Here is a 17,951-nt window from a genome sequence, read left to right as displayed (position 1 = left end):
TATTATTATTATTATTATTATTATTATTATTATTATTATTATTATTATTATTATTATTATGCTTTATTTATATAGCACTGTAATTTGCACAGATTTACTTATTTCCTGTGTACAATAGATACTGTATCACCCCATTTCTCTTCCCAAAATTTTAATATACTACTTCAACCTTCTACATATTTTCCCAATGATTTTTCCTTTATTAATGTTGTCAATTTATCCAACTTCATTATTTCAAAACATTTCAAAAGCCAATAATCAATTGTTGGAGTCTTGCTATCTTTCCATTTTTGGACAAAAGCCATTCTAGGTCCAAGATATAGAACATATTTAGTGTGCTTCCCTTCCATTTTTCCATCCAACATATTCAAAAGATAAAATTCTGATTCCATCTTGATTTTGGTCTGGAATATCCTCTGTATTGTGCTGTGTATTTCTAAACAAAGTTTCTTAGTTTGACGGCATGTCTATCACATATAGTAGAAAGTCCCTCTCGTTTTGCCATATTTCTAACACTTCTCATCACCATTTTTATATATCTTAGGTATTTTGGCTGGTGTCAGATACCATCCGTAGAACATTCTATAGTAATTCTCTGTGACATCCATGCTTAATGTAAAATTTAGGTTTTTATTCCAAGGCTTTTCCCACTTACCTAGGTGAATTACATGTCCAACATTTTTGGGCCATCTCAAAGTGCTTATATTGCTCACTACTTTCTTTCCTTATTTTTGCTCCATTTCCATGTTTAAGAGTAATTTATATGTCTTAGATACAATGTTGTTACTTTTATCAAATATTTCATCTATATCTGTTTTCTCATTACCAGTTCCTTCAAGTTTAATGTCCATTTTAGTTCTTTCATGCAGTTGTCTAAGCATAAACTATTGACAGTTTACTCCTTCATTAATTAATTAATCTCTTCTATTAAGTGTGGGTTTTACCCCTCTCCATTCTAATAGCTCTTGATAATTTAGCCAGCCACTTTATATTAATTTCTCAGTTTTCATAATGGCTTCATGAATAGATACCCACAATGATATCTTTCTGTATACAGTGGGCCCTTTGTTTATGTGGGGGATCTGTTCCAGACCCCCCTGGATATGGGAAAAAATGTGGAACCTCAGGACCCATTGATTTCAATGGCAATGCACTGTGGGTGCATGGGCACTGCGGGCACATATGCAATTTTGTCCCCCCGGGCTTGCTGTCTGTGTGAGTTCAAGTCCGCACCTGGCAAGCTTGCATATGGGGCAGGGAGACTGTATTTTGTACTTATGCTTATTTCAGACTTTCCATAATTCTCTGTTTACAAAATTTGCAAATGACACCAAATTAGGAGGAATAGCTAATACCCTAGAGGACCTTAGTGGATTAGAAAACTGGGCCAAAGCTAACAAAATGAATTTCAACATGTGGAAATGTAAGGTACAGCACTTAGGGCTAAAAAATGAAATGCACAGATATTAGATGGGGGGCACCTGGCTTGATGAGACTACAGAGATTTTCAGACTGGCAAAAATGATGGGAACATAGTGGGATCCTCTTGTCAGTTTTGCACAATTGTGCAGAGATTATCAGACAATTTTGTGTGACATTACGATAATCCCGTCATTATCACGAGAATAAAGAGGAGTTTTCCTGCTGCTTTATATTCATGGGAAACTCCTGAGAATGAAAACCAGCTGGAAAACTCTCCTGTATTAATGGGATAATGATGGGATTATTGTGGCATCATGCAACGTCATTTGATAATCTCCACACTGCTGTGTGAAACTGATGGGAGCATCCTGCTATGCTTCCATCACTACTGCCCATCTGAAAATCTCTCCAGTGTGAGATGGTTACCACATACATGATTAAATGGACACAGGAAATAGGACATGAGATAACACTAGAAAATTGGGAATGCGCATGGAAAAAATCTAACAAATTTACCGCTTCACAAGACCTTAGAGAAAATTACATCAAAATTACAAATAGATGGTATTATACACCATTAAGAATTGCAAAGCAGAACAACTTAAAAGATAGCAGATGTTGGAAGTGCCACAAAGAGAAAGATTCATACTACCACATGTGGTGGTCCTGTCAAAGAGTCAAGAAATTCTGGAGTAATATACATAATAAAATACAAGAAATATTAGGGATAAAATACCCTCTAACCCCAGAGTTGTATTTGCTAAATATGACATCCTTTACAGGAGAAGCATTAGAAAAAATATACTGGAGAATTACACTTTTTGTATTTACTGGTTGGATATATTTTACATTGTGACGGCTTTTAGCTTTTAACAATAAATTTCTACAACAACACTTTATCTAACTACAGACGACAGAATACTGCTTGCAAAAAAACTGGAAGCTGGAAAACATACCCCAAATAGAATGGTTACAGAAGGTCATAGAGTATAAAGATATGGACATATTGACAGCATTAATCAACAGTGAATCCAGAACAAAAAGAGAAACAGAATGGAACCCAGTTAAAAGATACTGGATGAAAATATGTGACATAAAAGAAGAATTTCTGTATTAATTCACTACGTTAAAATTTAGTTTATGTTCATTTATTAAAGATAACAAGAAAAGACAATGTATAGCATCACATTATAAAGGAATAATAATGTATTTATGTGGATGTTTGGATATATGTAAGGATTTTCAAACGATGTACAAAATATCACAACATATTGATGATAAATGTAGTATACATTTTGTAAATATGGAATGGAAAATATGGAAATATGTAAACCAATAAAAATTATATGGGGGGGGGGGGGAGAAAATCTCTCCAGTGTGAAAAGGATCTAGGAGTCCTACTAGACCACAAGTTGAACATGAGTCACCAATGTGATGTGGCAGCTAAAAAGGCCAATGTGATTCTAGGCTGCATCAAGGGAAGTATAGTGTCTAGATCAAGGGAAGTAATAGTGCCACTGTATTCTGCTCTGGGCAGGCCTCACCCAGAATACTGTGTCCAGTTCTGGGCACCACAATTCAAAAAGGATGTTGACAAGTTGGAGCATGTCCAAAGGAGGGCACCTAAAATGGTGGTCTGGAAAACATGCCCCATGAGGAATGACTTAGAGAGCTGGGTATGTTTAGCCTGGAGAAGAGATGGTTAAGAAGTGATAGGATTGCCCTGTTTAAGTATTTGGAGTCATATTGAGAGGGAGCAAGCTTGTTTTCTGCTGCTCCAGAGACCAGGACCCCGAACAATGTATGCAAGCTACAGGAAAAGAGATTCCACCTCAACATTAGGAAGAACTTCCTGACAGCAAAAGCTGTATGACAACGTTGGAGTCTCTTTCTTTGGAGGTCTTTAAACAGAGGCTGGATGGCCATCTGTTGGGGGTGTTTTGATTGGGAGTTCCTGCATGGCAGAGGGTTGGTCTGGATGGCCATTGTGGTCTCTTCCTACTCTATGATTCTGTGATTCCATGAAAATGATAATTAAATTCCTTGTTCATTTCCAGTTTGCTATATTAGAGGTAGACATGCCAGCTGTAGTTCAAATTGTGACCTTTAAGGCACATTGTGTCACAGTCATAATATTATAATTTAAGATCTGATACAACTAGTCCTCCTTGTTCTTTGGCCTTTTGCATTCATTTCCAATGTACTCTGGTTTCCCTCAAGCCCAGATTAAACTTGAAAGTCCTCTGAGCCGCTTTTAATGTGTGTGTGGGGATGTTAGCCAGTTTTAAATTCCTTTCTTTCATCTATTTATTGTGTTTTGATATTGCCTGGCACCAGCTACTGTGCTAAGCAGCTTTCACTCCTCCATCATACTAGAAGCACACCCTCCATCACTTCACAACCTTAGAATTCTTCTTAGTGATTTGTGCTTATAGGGATTTTTTACTATAGCCATTTTCTCTACTTACTTAAGCTCTGTGTCAGCAAGGGACTTTGAACCTGTGTCTTTGGAGGAAAGTAAAAACTTCATTTTGGCAGGCTTGTGGGTAGTTCATTAGTTGTCTTTCCAGATTATTGGCCAGGAATCCTTATTTCAGAACCCTACTATTCTTTGATTGTGTTCAGAGCTCTTATACAGGAAAGGAAGATGTCACATTTCTCTTCTATTCCTTTTTTCCTTCTCCCTGCCCAGTATCTTAAGTCAAACCATCTAAAACAAGTGTCTGAAAACAATATGGCTAGTATACTCCTTAGTGATCTTTTTTCTCCTTGCTTGCGGCAGCAGGAAGGGCATCTGCTATGTGTGCCTCAGGCTTATCAAACCTAGTTTTAAAAGTTTGCAGGGCTCACTGCTTGTGCACTCTCTTCTCTGTTTTCCCTCCACCTGCTGTCTTTCAAGGAAACTCAGCCTTTCCTATGCTGCAGCACTTCCCCAGCAGCACTGCCAAACAAGAATGGTGGTCCATAATCTACCTAGATGAAATGAGATGATAAAGGAAATGAGGTCCCCTCAGTCTTACTCCACTACTGCCAGCATTTCTCATGTGGAAAAGGGATGCACAACGGAAACTGAAACAGCCCTGTAAATAAACAACTCCTTGAAACTAAGAACAATCTTCTGACAGTTTTTTTTTCAAACAGAGGACTGTCCTCTATAAAATAGGGCACATAGCCATACTGTTGTTATATGACTTCAAGTCAACCCCAGCGTATGGTAAAGTTGTCATAGGGTTTTCTTGGCAAGCTTTATTCAGATGAGATTTGCCAATGCCTTCCTCTTAGGTTGAGAATGTGTGTTTCCCCAAGTCACCCAGTATCCTTTCTTGACTGAGTGGGGATTTGAACCTTAGTCTCCCAGAGTCTTTTCATTGTAAGATAACAATTCAGACCTATACCTACATTACCTGCTCAGTTACTACACTGCACTGAGCAATACATCATTTCTCAGATACAAATATTCATCTGAAAATTATGTCTAAGTATTCCTGTGATTGATTTGAGAAGAGAACAGAGAGGGCTAGTGACCAACCATATTATTTATACTCCACATCTTCTGAAAGAAAAAAAAACACCTTACAATGGCTAATAAGTTGCATGTTGGCTACTGGGTCTCGTACTGTCTTCTGCCAGCTAGAGATGGCCACAGATGGATTCTGTTGTGAGCAGAGAAGAATCAAGTACCACTTGGTCTGATCTGGCTAATGTAGAGGCCTTGCTATTTCTTCTCCAATGAATACTTTTACTAGCCTATTTATATGTTTATTATAGTGTTCTTCCGCCAAGCTCAGAATGGCATACATAGGCTATCCTGTCTTAACCTCCAAAGCCACCTTGTGTTGTTAGTTAAGCAGAGGGAGAGTCACCAGAGTTCCAAAATCCCACTGAGTATTGTGGCTTGAGCAGAAACTGGTACCCTGATATTCGTGGTCCAAGCCTTGTACTTTATCTACACCATGACACTGTCTCTTCACTACATAAATAAGGAAAATATCAAGACAAAAGAAAAAGGAATACAAGACAATCAAGACACATACAAAGGAAAAAGGTGCCATTGTAAGTATAGTCACCTGTCATATCGCAGTAAACCTTCAAAGGTCCCAATGCACCACTGCCATCTGGGTCTATCCAGTAGAAACCTGTTGCTTTGCCCAAGTGTTTATATGCTTCACAAGAAAGTTCATAAATAGCTGAAACAAATAAAATCACATCTTAAGTACATAAATTACACCAGGATTGACTATCATGACAATCTTAAGAAAAGTAATTGTAAGACAAGAATGATAAAAAGAAGCATTGTAGACACATTTAAATTTTGCACATAATTTAATAGGTGCGGTGGAGTATTTAGTATATCACATGTTTTGCCATCAGATTGTAAAAAATGGAGAAGTAAAATAAAATTGTCAAGAGATCTAGCGTTTGGCAGCATTTCTGGATTGAAAAATATAGATACATTGTATTTAAGGACAGTTGATCAAAGAGAAAGTTAAACTGTATTCTCAGTAGAGCAGAAATTCTGAAAATGAAAAAATTAGGAACACTTTAAGATTACCAGGAATATTTAGTTTGAAGATGAGTAATAGTAGGATAGTTTGTCAACTATTATTTTTCTTTCATAATGCAGAGAGAAAAGAGGGTGTATTATATACAATTCCTTGTACTTTCATGTTTGGGGAATTTAATACACACACACACATCTCTAAACTTAAAATAGATTAGAATTTGGAACATTCAATATAAATTGTTACATTACTATTACATGCATGAAAGAGGCAACTCATTGTAGCTCATTCTATTGCTGCCAAATGTAATTTTCTACAGTGTAAAACTAAATTGAAGCCCTCCAGATTTTTTTTTATGAAATTTGACTCACATCAGCCTTAGCCATCACTTTTTATGGTCAGAAATGCTGGGAACTGCAGTCCAGCAACATTTGGAGCATTGCATTTTGCTCACCTGGTTTTAGAGATTAATCTTCTTACCTTGTGTTTACAACTTGAGGTTACTTTTAAAGAAGAATCATGCACTGATTAAATCAGTGCAGGACCTTTGCTTCCACTCTTTTCAATAATGCTGTTACCTTTAGTCCTCCAGATATTTTGGACTTCAGCTCCCATAATTCCTGATTGTTAGGCAAGGTTGGCTGGGGCCCCTGGGGTCTGAAGTCCATAAAAAATGGAGACCCAAAAGCTGGGTACCACTGTTGTAGAGCAAAGGTGGACAACTGCATTGGAACTGCAGGATACATTGGAGGGTTGAACCAACATTGCTCCCCCCCCCCAAATATATATATATATATATATATATATATATATATATATATATATATCCACTAACACCCTCAGGAGCATGAAGGGAGTTGCATTTCCTTTGCCTAAAACAGCATACAGGGGCAAAAACATAAAAAATTACCTCTTACACTCTGAGGCTATTTGAATTTGGGAGCAAACATTGGAGCTGATGGGCAGGTGCTACATAGGCCTTACTTTTCCCAGTCCTGATGCAAAGTAACATGACTCAAAGTGGGGAAAAATAATTCCTGGTGGATAAACGTGGCTGAATAACCACTTTTGAGTCATGTTACTCTACATCTAGGGTGGGGAAAGTCAGCTCCACCAATTTTTGCTCCCAAATTCAGCCAGCCTTAGAGTGTTGGGTACCAACAAACAGCTTTAAAAAGGAATGAGAGAAATTCATGGAGGGAAAAAAGACTGTCAGTGATTGGTGCTTATGGTACCTGTATATTTCTTCCAGTATGTCTTTAAGTTCCAGTTGCTAAGTTACACGAGCAGGATGGTGCTATTGTACTTATGCCCTTTTTTCTGTGTTTCCTGTAGGCATCTGATTTGGAATCAACAGAATGCTGGATGAATGAACAGAATGCTGGAGTACACCCTGGATTTAAGCAGCACAGCCCTGATATTACATAACCTTTATTAACTTTAAAACTATTAAGAAGTAGTTAAAAGTTATGTAATACCAGGGATTTAATAATGCCACTTTGATTTCCACGACATTTAGGAATTTCCACAACATCTGCCCTTCACTGATACACACACACACACACACACACACACACTTATTTGGCTTTCCTTCTGTCTTTGGTTAAAAAGATTTTTTTAATAATTAAACATTACAAAACTTTGTTTACTGAAGATGACAGGAGAAAAGTGTGCACACTACAAAAGTTTCCTATTCACACCTCTCCAAATCAATGTGCTTTCCCAAGAAATTGGTAAAAAAAAAGTTGAATGCACCCCCGTGTCCTAACTGGACTCCCGATCCAGCGCTATGCAGCCCTGGAAACCATGCCCACCAGATCTGAGACCTATGCAACCACCGCTCAAAGTTGTGACAGCAACCCTGCTCCCACAGAGGGAGGGTGGGTGAGTGAGCTGAGCTAGCAATGGCGCTGGCCAGGGTGCCACATGGCCTTATAAAGGCCTCCACACCAATGGGAGGCCAGAATGGGATGGAGAACCCGCCTCCCGGCCTCCCAACCAATCCCAGGTGGCACCACATGAGGACGCCGCCCAATGAGGAGGCACTTCCACCCCAGGAGCCCTCCCCCTGCCCCCATAGCTGGCCAATCATGACTTGGGCAGCCCCGTGCCAAGGCTTATGGGGCCACCTGAGCCGGAAGAGCTGAGCACTGCGTCGCGGGACTCCCTCACGGGCAACCAGGCCTTCCTGCCGAGGCAGGCAGCCCCGTTTACTGAAAATAGATTGAAACTAAATGGTTCATTCCTTTTCAGGTTGTTACTCATGGGTTTGCTTTTGGCACTGATATCAATGTCTCTTAAATTGTTCCACCTTGTAGGAGTGGATTTCATTACAGTCATCATATTCCTCCTAAGCATTTCACTTAAAATTGATGAAACGTCATGTTTAGGATAAGAAGACCTTGAGAACCTTTTTAGATGAACCTCACTGTAGAACTGGAGATAAGCTGAAACTAAATTTAGGCCATACAGATGAACAAAATTTAGTGCAAATAAAATTCCACAAACAATATATTCAGTTTCATAATAAAGTAATGCTCTTCAAAGTCAAAGATGAAAGGAAATGCATGGATTTATGCATGCATTATGCACATGTCATCCCATTCCCAAGGCTTGGACAACTAATTGCAAAATCCATTTTAAAAAGAGAATTGAATAAACTAAGAAACGCTGGCCGGGACTCTGTATCAGTGACTTAGGCAAGGGACAGACCGCCTGAAATGGGCAGCCTGCTGGAGGCCTAATTTCCTCTGGAGGAAAGCCGCAGCCAGAAAAACTGGGTTCTTCTTGCGCTGCAGGGCTGACGTAACAAGTGTGCCACTGGCGCACTCATTACGTAAGTGTCGCACGGTGACATGTGGATGCCGTGCGGTGCTTATGTAACAATGGTGGCGCCCGTGTACATGGGGCACCGCCATTGTTATGGCGCCACATTGTGTTAGGGTTAGGGACCGTGTGGTTATGTACGGTCCCTAACCCTAAAATCAGTGCAAGCACGGCGCTTCATGCCTGTTTGTATTGGGCCTTAGTTAAATATATTTATCTAAAAAGTGATCTCTCCTGGCCTGAACCCCTGCCCAAACCTGAAATAAAACATTATTCAGACCAGCAGAATGGACTTCCCTCTGCCCTTGCAGCTGATGCTTAGGTTGTGGTGGGGACCTCTTGTCAATAAGAGCAGTTTCACAATAGAACCAATCGACTAGAGAGAGGGTGAGGCCTCCTTCTCTGGACATCTTCAAAAAGACGTTGGACATGTACCTGCTGGGAATGCTTTAGTTGGAGATCCTGCATTGAGCCGGAGAGAGTTGGGCTCAATGGCCTATGAGCTCCCTTCCAACTCTATGATTCTATGATTTTATGAGTAACAATTATGGCACACAATTATCATAGTCATGACTAAGTAGTGATTGTGAATATGGAACATTTATCTAGATTTACACATCCATAACTAAGTAGCTGAGCAGGCAGGAGGGCATCAAGGGCTGCCACTGCATATATCCACAAGGATGTCACTGCTGCTGAAACATCAGGTAAGCAGGCAGGAGGGCAGCAAGGTGACAACCATCTCAGCTCTCCCCAACAGAGATACCTTCAAGAGTGCCGTTGTCACTGGAACATTGGACAAGCAGGCAGAATGGCAGTGGGGAGATGGTGATCTCACCACAGTCACAGTCAGGCCACACTGCAAGTGGACAGGAGGACCAGGGGGTGCTGGGGCATAGACAAGTGGTGCAGGGAAGACACGAGATGAGGAGGAACTAAAAAGAAGGACAAAAGTTTTCACTAAAGCTCACTAAGGTTTTGAGAGAAAGTGGAGGAAAAGAGACTTATGGAGCTGGGAGAAAAAGGAAATTGGCTAAGAATAATAACAAGAGAGTGACAATCAGGTACTGGGCAGCAGCAGTTGACTTGGTGCTAATTCTCACAGAGTGAATGACAGTGACACCATAGCTAACATATGCTAACATTGCACACAGGGAGGCAAAGAAAGAAAGGAAACAAAGAGAGACACTTCCTTCAAACTGAATTAGGCACAAACTCTATAGGGAGGTAGTGATGGTATGAGGTCTAAAAAAACAGCTTTCTAGAGATGCATATACCCATTTTCAAGTTGTGAATCCTCCAAATATATAGTGCAGATGAAACAAAATTAGTATTTAACAGGTTGGTCTTATTTGCTTATATATAGTATTTATACCCCTCCCTTCAGCTGAAAAAGTCCCAAAGCAGATATAAAAAAGTAGTAACTGTAAAGAGAGGAGGCAAAATACCTAATAAGGTATCTGTTAGAATCCTGATGTATTCTATCAGATGTATTGTAACTGTGGATGCTGGGGGGATGGGCTGTGCTTTAGCTAGGCTTTAGAGATAGTGATATGTAGTGCTAGGCTGGACCAGGTGTGGGCTATCTGGTGTCCTTGAGGATCTGGCTTGCAGAGGCTGGGAATGCAGTTTCGTTTCTGTGAGAAGAGCAGCTCAGGGAAAAGGAATGGAGGATGGGAACTAGTGAAGGGAAGGAGGGGTCCTGTTGTGCGGGCTTTTGCTAGGGGTGGAGTAGTTTGGCTCAGGGGGGAATTTATGCATTGGTTTGGCTGGGAGGGGTCAGTCTCAGCTAAGAAGCTGAGTGATGTGGAATTGCTGATTCTGGAACGATCAATAAAGTGCTGTTGATTTATCAATCAAGCCGACTGGTTGATAGTCCAGGATTCTGGTCTCGCACTCTGACAGTATCCATTGTTTATTTTTCCTAAGTCCATGAGGAAACCTTTGCATCATGGAAATACACTATAAGTGCACTATGAGGTTAGCATCTCTTTTATTTTTATTTTGCTCTGAGAGCCTTTTTCTCTGTTGAGCAGGCTATACATGTTTCAACAGCTATTCATTTAAAGCTTAGATAGTTAGATAAACATTTATCTACATAATTTCAATCTTGAACTGGCCCTTGAAGTATAAAGACACTGTACTGAGGTAAACTTTTACTAGAAATCATATTCATATAATCATAGACTCATAGAGTTGGAAGAGACCACAAGGAACATTCTGTCCAATCCCCTGTCATGCAAGAAATCACTATCAAAGCATCCCTGACAGATGGCCATCCAGCTTCTGCTTAAAGACCTCCAAGGAAGGAGACTCCACTACACTCCGAGGAAGTGGGTTCCACTGTCGAACAGCCCTTACTGTCAGGAGGTTCCTCCTAATGTTGAGGTGGAATCTCTTTTCCTGTAGCTTGAATCCATTGTTCCATGTTCTAGTCTCTGGAGTAGCAGAAAACAAGCTTGCTCCCTCTCAATATGACTCCAAATACTTAAACAGGGCAATCCTATCACTTCTTAACCATCTCTTCTCCAGGCTAAACATACGCAGCTCCCTAAGTCTTTCCTCATAAGGCATTGTTCCAGGCCCTTCACCATTTTGGTGGCCCTCCTTTGGACATGCTCCAACTTGTCACCATCCTTTTGGAACTGTGGTACCCAGAACTGGACACAGTATTCGAGGTGAGTTCTGATCAAAGCAGAACAGAGTGTCACTATTTCTTCACTTGATCTAGACACTATACTTCCATTGATGCAAAGTTTGTAAAAAAAAATGATACCTTAAATTTTATAAATCTCTTTATTGATCTTTATTGTGGAAAGTAACTGTAACACTCTATTCTGCCTTTGTGAGACCTTTCCTGAAATACTGTGTCCAGTTCTGGGCACCACAATTCAGAAAGGTTATTGACAAACTAAAGCGTGTCCAGAGGGTGACCAAAATTGTGAAGGGTCTGGAAACCATGCCCTATGAGGAGAGATTTAGCGAGCTGGGTATGTCTAACCTGGAGGAGAGAAGGTTAAGAGATGATATGATCACCCAGTTTAAATAATTGAAAGGATGTCATACTGAAGATGGAGCAAGTTTTTTTTCTGCAGTGCCGAGAATAGAAGCTGGAATAACAGGTTCAAACAATAGGAAAAGAGATTCCACCTCAACATTAGGAAGAATTTCCTGACAGTAAGAACTGTTTGACAGTGGAATATGCTGCCTTGATTGTAGTGTATTTGTAGTGAAGTGCATCCATTTGTCAGGGATGCTTTGACTATCTTCCTGCATGGCAGGGGGGCTGGATTTGGTGGCCCTTCCAACTGTATGTATTCATTTCATTTATATTCCAATTTTAGGACAAAAAGAGCTCTCAAAGTGATATACACTTATGACAATAAAAATTACGTAAAGTAATCAGAAGGGAGAGCCAAAATGGTGGTTTGAGTGTTGAATCCCCACTCGGCCATGGAAATCCACAAGGTGAATTGGGCAAATCACAGTCTCTCAGCCTCAAAAGAGGGCAAGGGAAAGCCCCTCTGAACAAATTAGAAACTCCGGTCTTAGGGTCACCATAAGTCAGAACTCACTTTAAGGTGCACAACAACAACAACCAAGTAACCACAACAAAACTAGAAAAAAAGGAATAAAAATAAAAACAGAACAAGAGGCTTACTTAGATACTAAACACAAAAATTGTTATTGGTTAATACTCTGTCAATAGTTCAGGTCCTCACAAAAAGGCAATAAATATTTTTGACACAAATATAAAACAAATAGATGTACATAACTGCATATCAAAATGGTATATTTCAGATTGTAGAGCAGTTAATCCTCAAAGGGCACATGCCCTTTTGAACTCAATATAATGTGGTCTAAACGGACATAAATTGGCTTTCAACATTACAGATAATTTCTAATAGTATCAAATACCAAGCAGTAACATTCCAAAAATAATAAGGCAATTTTCTCATAGCAAGACTGAAGTGCCAATATATTTTATAACTATCAATGGGCAGGATTTTATTACAAAATACATAGACATGTTCCTACAGCTTGAACATTATTTTTAACTAGAATAATGCAAATCTTAACACATCTGCATTTTTATTAGCACTTTAATATTAACATCCTATTCTTTGTCACACAATGCATTACTTAAAAGCTGTAATTCTTGCCCTCATTAAATTGTATTATTTCCTTGGATAACCCATTTCATTTTTTACTGAATTACAGATCTTTTTCACATGTTATAATGTATTCTGCAACTATTATATGTTGTGATCACTCTTCAGTTGGAAAGAAAAGGAGGAAATAGCAGAATACCATGTTGATATTATAACACTTTATTTATGTTATTTCTCTTCTTAAGAAATTAAATGAGCTTGGTCTCAATAAAAATGAAATTTTAAAGCTCGACGCCGATAGAGCTAAATCTACTATTAAACAAAAAATCCTAGAGGCAGAAAGATACACGGATTCCACTTCCCTCTCAAAATATGTCATGTTCAGTGCTCAAATTTTGGTCCCTTCCCCAGCTCCATATCTGTTCCATGTTACCCTCCCGAAGTTTAGAAGGGCACTAACTCTGGCACGTTTCAATGTGTTGCCCACGGCCATGTTGGAAGGTAGATTTAAAAAAACACCTTTTGAATTTCGTCTTTGCCCATGTGGCTTGGGCGCTGTTGAAACCAATGAGCATGTTTTCCTTTATTGTCAATTCTATAGAGATATTCGTCACCAACTGATTAGCCCACTACTGAGTAAATTCCCAGGCAAAACTGACTCCTTTTATTTACGCCTCCTATTGGACAACAATGATCCTACAATATCCCATAAGGTGGCTAAATTTTGTTATATTGTTTGTAAACTGCGCCCTCAACTGTCAAATGGTCATTTTATTACCATGTAGAAAGAACTGTTTGATACTGTACACGTACAGTCTACCATCAGTTTATATTTTAATTTGTTATTGTTATATTGATATGTTGCTTGTGTGATTTTGTTTTTATACTGGTCAATGACCGAATAAATTTTATTACATTACGTTATGTTTTAATGCCTCATGTGACAAACTGCCATATTGACAATGATTTACAATCTCTGTCCTGCTATCTGCATAAGCCAAATTGGTTCAGAAACCACATTTTCCCATAGATGTCTGGCTGAAATTTAGGAACTACAGGGAGGCATTTCTCTCTATCTGACCACCTTCAAAGGAACAGTTGATGGGAACACAGGAGAAGGCCTTCTCCGTGATCGCTCCCATACTTTGGAACTCCCTCCCTAGGGTAGTTATGAAGGCTCCTTCTTTGTTTTCCTTTTGCTAGCAGGCTAAGATCTTTCTTTTCCTGCAAGCCTGAGGAAACTGAGTTTGACCAAAAAAAAAAAAAAAAAAAAAAAAAAAGGAAGAATTTATTTAGTTTTAGTTCTGTTGTTCTTTAGTGATATTTTAATTATGTAGTTCTTTAATTCTATTTTAAATTTAGCCTTAATTTTGTATGTTTGTAACTATATATGTTTTAATGTATTCTCTGACTTTTTATAAGCTTTCCTGAGTATCAGCCTGGGAGAAAGGCTCACTGGAATATTATATAGCTTTACATATACTTGGCTAAATAATGAAGATGTGTATCAAGAGAACAGAAAGGCAAAGGATTGGAAAATAAAATGTGTTTAAGAGATTCAGGCCTACCAGGTCAGATGACACTACTGATGTAAATTTCTCTCTTTGTTCTTTCCATTTCTAAAGGAGTGCAGGAAATTTTATTACTTTTCTTGCTCTCTGTGGAGAGTGAGATATTTCATCTTGCTTGCCCCTCACAGAGGATACATCTACACTATAGAAATAATACAATTTGATACCACTTTAACTATTGTAGATCCTTCCTATGGAATCCTAGGATTTATAGTTTTACATAGTCTGTAGCCTTCTCTTCCGAAGTGTGTAGGTGCCTCACTAAACTACAATTCCCAGGATTCTGTATGATGGAACCATGGCAGTTAAAAAGTGGCATCAAACATTATTGCTACAATGTAGATACACCCAGAGAAGTAAACCATTCCTGACAAATTTATGAAGAATGTGGGCTAGTAAACACAGCTAGATTCTTCTCTCTAACCTTTTTGCAATTAGCCGTGTGAATCATAAAATTCCATTTGCTGTGTCTAACAAGGAAGGGTGTCCTGTGTTTATCTTTACAATGGAATTCCCTCTCCCTCTCTCCTCTTGCAGCCTACTGGAATAATTCAAATTGTCTTGGCTGAGAATAACACAATTCAAATGGGAAATATCACATTGTCTACAAGATCCCATTATAACAGTGTATGCTATTGGGCCTGAATAGACAGGCCAAAATAAAGCTGCTTTGGGTCACTTTGGAGCTATGCCGTTTAAATGATTAATGTGTCCTAAGAGGCTGGAAGCTGGCCAAAGCCACATTCCAGTCCTAAGGACTAGAGCGCAGCTTTGGTGCAGCTTCTGGCCTCTTAAGATGTGTGTATTATTTAAACAACATATTCCCAAAGTGACCCAAAGGAGCTTTATTTTGGCCTGTTTGTTCAGGCCATGTCATGTCAGGTGCATGTGAAAAACACATACATACATATACTTCTATGATTTGAAGCTATAATGGGTCTTTTGGTGGGGACTGGAGAGCTCCAGAAAACACTGAGATGTCTTTCTCTTCACAGCGTCTAACAAGGAAGAGTGGCCTGTGTTTATCTTTAGAATTGAATTCCTCCCTCTTACCCTCTCCTCCAGCAGCTGAGTGGAGTAATTCAAATTGCCTTGACTGAGATTCACACAATTAAAATGACTGGCTGAGGCACTGTTATATTTGTTACTTAAGAAAAAATAAATAAAAATAAATGTCCTGAACATTGAATTTCTCAAAGTAGTGCCCAGTCTGTTATTTCTTTTGCACATGAAGTATCTTCAAATTCTCACACATTGGTTGAGCAGATGCCAAATTTCAGATCTTTTAAATACTTGAGATCTTGTAAATGCATCAAGAAAACCAAGATCCCATATGTTTGAAGAACAGCATTGAGGTTTTGTTACATGCTTAGGTGACACTTCCTCTTGAGGTGATTTACAAAGGAAAACATCAGTGTGCAATTCCAAGCCTCAGATTTGGTTTGTCTCTCTTCTCTTCTCCATATCCAAACAAACTGTAATAGTTTAAATCAAAAGATGGGAAGAAGTCGCATACCATAACATGAAAGTGGGCTGGGAGGCCACACATGTTCTTCTCTAGGTTTGTTAAGTTTTTTTAACTAGTCTGGTCTTAACCGTTATTGCTGCTAGTTTATTTTTTAATGTAATAAGACCCGAGAGGCATAACAATATAAAACAACATGGAAAGTAAAGTAAAATAAAAGGTGTTGATAGCCTTAAAATAATAATAGAAAACCTTATAGCTGAAATTGAGAGCATACAAATTGCTAAATGTCAAATGTTCTTCCCAATGCAGGTATGGGCTCATAGTAAGTACAGCTAAAAGAGATAAAACCTTTTATGTTCTCATTATATCCAGAGAAAAGACATGTGTAACAAAGCTTACTGAACAAAGTCAGAAGTTAAAGAACTTCAGCTAATAGCAGCTATTCGGAGCAATTTCCCCCCAAAGTGGGGGAATTTAAGTTGTAGAACTCAGATGAAACAGCTATTTACATTACTACCTTGAGTCTCAACAGCATATTTATGAGCTCTTTATTTTTTAAATGATCATCATCATGTGTACATATTGAAAATAGCAATAACTTTTCACAAAATGTCATTGTTTGTCCTACCATTTGCATAATAAATTTAATCACATCCAAACAAAAGTTAACTTTTTTGCAGAGATCCATGTATGACAGAGTTTACCCAGTGTATTGTATCTTCTTTTATTTATTTCTAAACTCTATCTCAAACACTGCATATATCTTAGAGTAATTTCCTTGTGGAACCACCTGATTTCTTACCTATCCTCCTTTGTAAAATCAAATTAAAACACATCTTTGATCTTAACCCTATGTTTCTGTCTTAGTCTGTCTCTGCTGTATCCCCCCTTGTTCAAGCTTATTCCTCATCTCATTCCTTCTATACCTCTTTGTCTCTGGTTGCTAATATAAGGTTGTAAGCACACTGGCAAGCCCTTGGTATTATTTTTAATTGATGCACAACATTGTATAAGTCATTTATGAAATAATACATGGTGACAACAGTGACATACTCAATTCAGCCACCTGCCGGTGTGCCCATGCTGTTCTATTGTCATTATATTATAAAAATGTGCTGATATTAATGTCCCCATACAGACAGGCCAAAATAAAGCTTCTTCAGGTCACTTTGGAGGTATACTGTTTAAATGATGCATGCATCCTAAGAGTCTGGAAGCTGCGCCAAACCTGCGCTCCAGGTCTTAGGACTGGATCATGGCTTTGACGCGGCTTCCGGACTCATAATTTAAACAGCATACCTCCAAAGTGACCCGAAGCAGCTTTATTTTGGCCTGTCTGTATGGGGCCATAAGTTTCTCTGGCTGGGTTACATTGGTGAATCATGAAGGATAAGATAGTAACAGGGTTACTTTGTCTCAGTAATTTCTGGTTTTTATTGTCTAAGCCTCCTTAATGCTAAGTTAAAAATCTTGCCAGAAATGTTTAAACAGAATCTTTTGTAGAGTGTGCCTCAAGTAAATAGGGCAAAAGGAGCAGCCAGATGCCACTCCCACTCTGATCGCTTCAGGACCGCCACTCCAGTCCAGAACTGAGCAACCAAAAAAGATTATTTTTCTCCCTTCCTTTTTGGCCTGGCTCTTCCAGGTTGGAGTGGGCTTGATGTGGCTTCCAGCCATGTTTGTAAACACCACATGTCCAACATGGCCCGATGGCAGACCTTTTGGTCCATCTGTTTTGGTTCTTTGTAGAGCATTTACAGCACCCAGTTTGGGCCCAGGATCACAGTGCTAATACATGGAGTTTTAATCCTGATTTGATCTGTCCCTCATATAAACTGTGATTTGCTCTATGAGAGAAAGCACTCCAGGACCTATATAATATGTGTATATTTGCTCTGTTGGGTAGTAAGGGAAAATATTTCATTCCAAAATGTGATGTAAACAAAAGGGTTATGTCCTTGTTGGTATCCCAATTTATATCTCTTCCTCTTTACATACCACATCTGCAGTCTCCTGGGTTAGAACTCGGAGTGATTTGGAAGCAGGGAGA

The 17,951-nt window shown here is 39.0% G+C and overlaps 1 protein-coding gene across 1 annotated transcript in view; it reads right to left on the bottom strand.

Annotated features, from left to right (window-relative positions):
- Window positions 1-17,951, bottom strand: part of CNTNAP2 (contactin associated protein 2) — a 1,400,287-nt gene that overhangs the window by 495,191 nt on the left and 887,145 nt on the right. The window contains exon 12 of the mRNA XM_042471198.1: window positions 5,490-5,609. Coding sequence (XP_042327132.1) covers window positions 5,490-5,609 — 120 coding nt within the window. The remainder of the gene's footprint in view (window positions 1-5,489; window positions 5,610-17,951) is intronic.

The sequence above is a fragment of the Sceloporus undulatus genome, chromosome 6 (assembly GCF_019175285.1).
Source record: "Sceloporus undulatus isolate JIND9_A2432 ecotype Alabama chromosome 6, SceUnd_v1.1, whole genome shotgun sequence".
Lineage (NCBI taxonomy): Eukaryota > Metazoa > Chordata > Lepidosauria > Squamata > Phrynosomatidae > Sceloporus > Sceloporus undulatus.
This window is presented reverse-complemented; position numbering and strand designations above follow the sequence as displayed.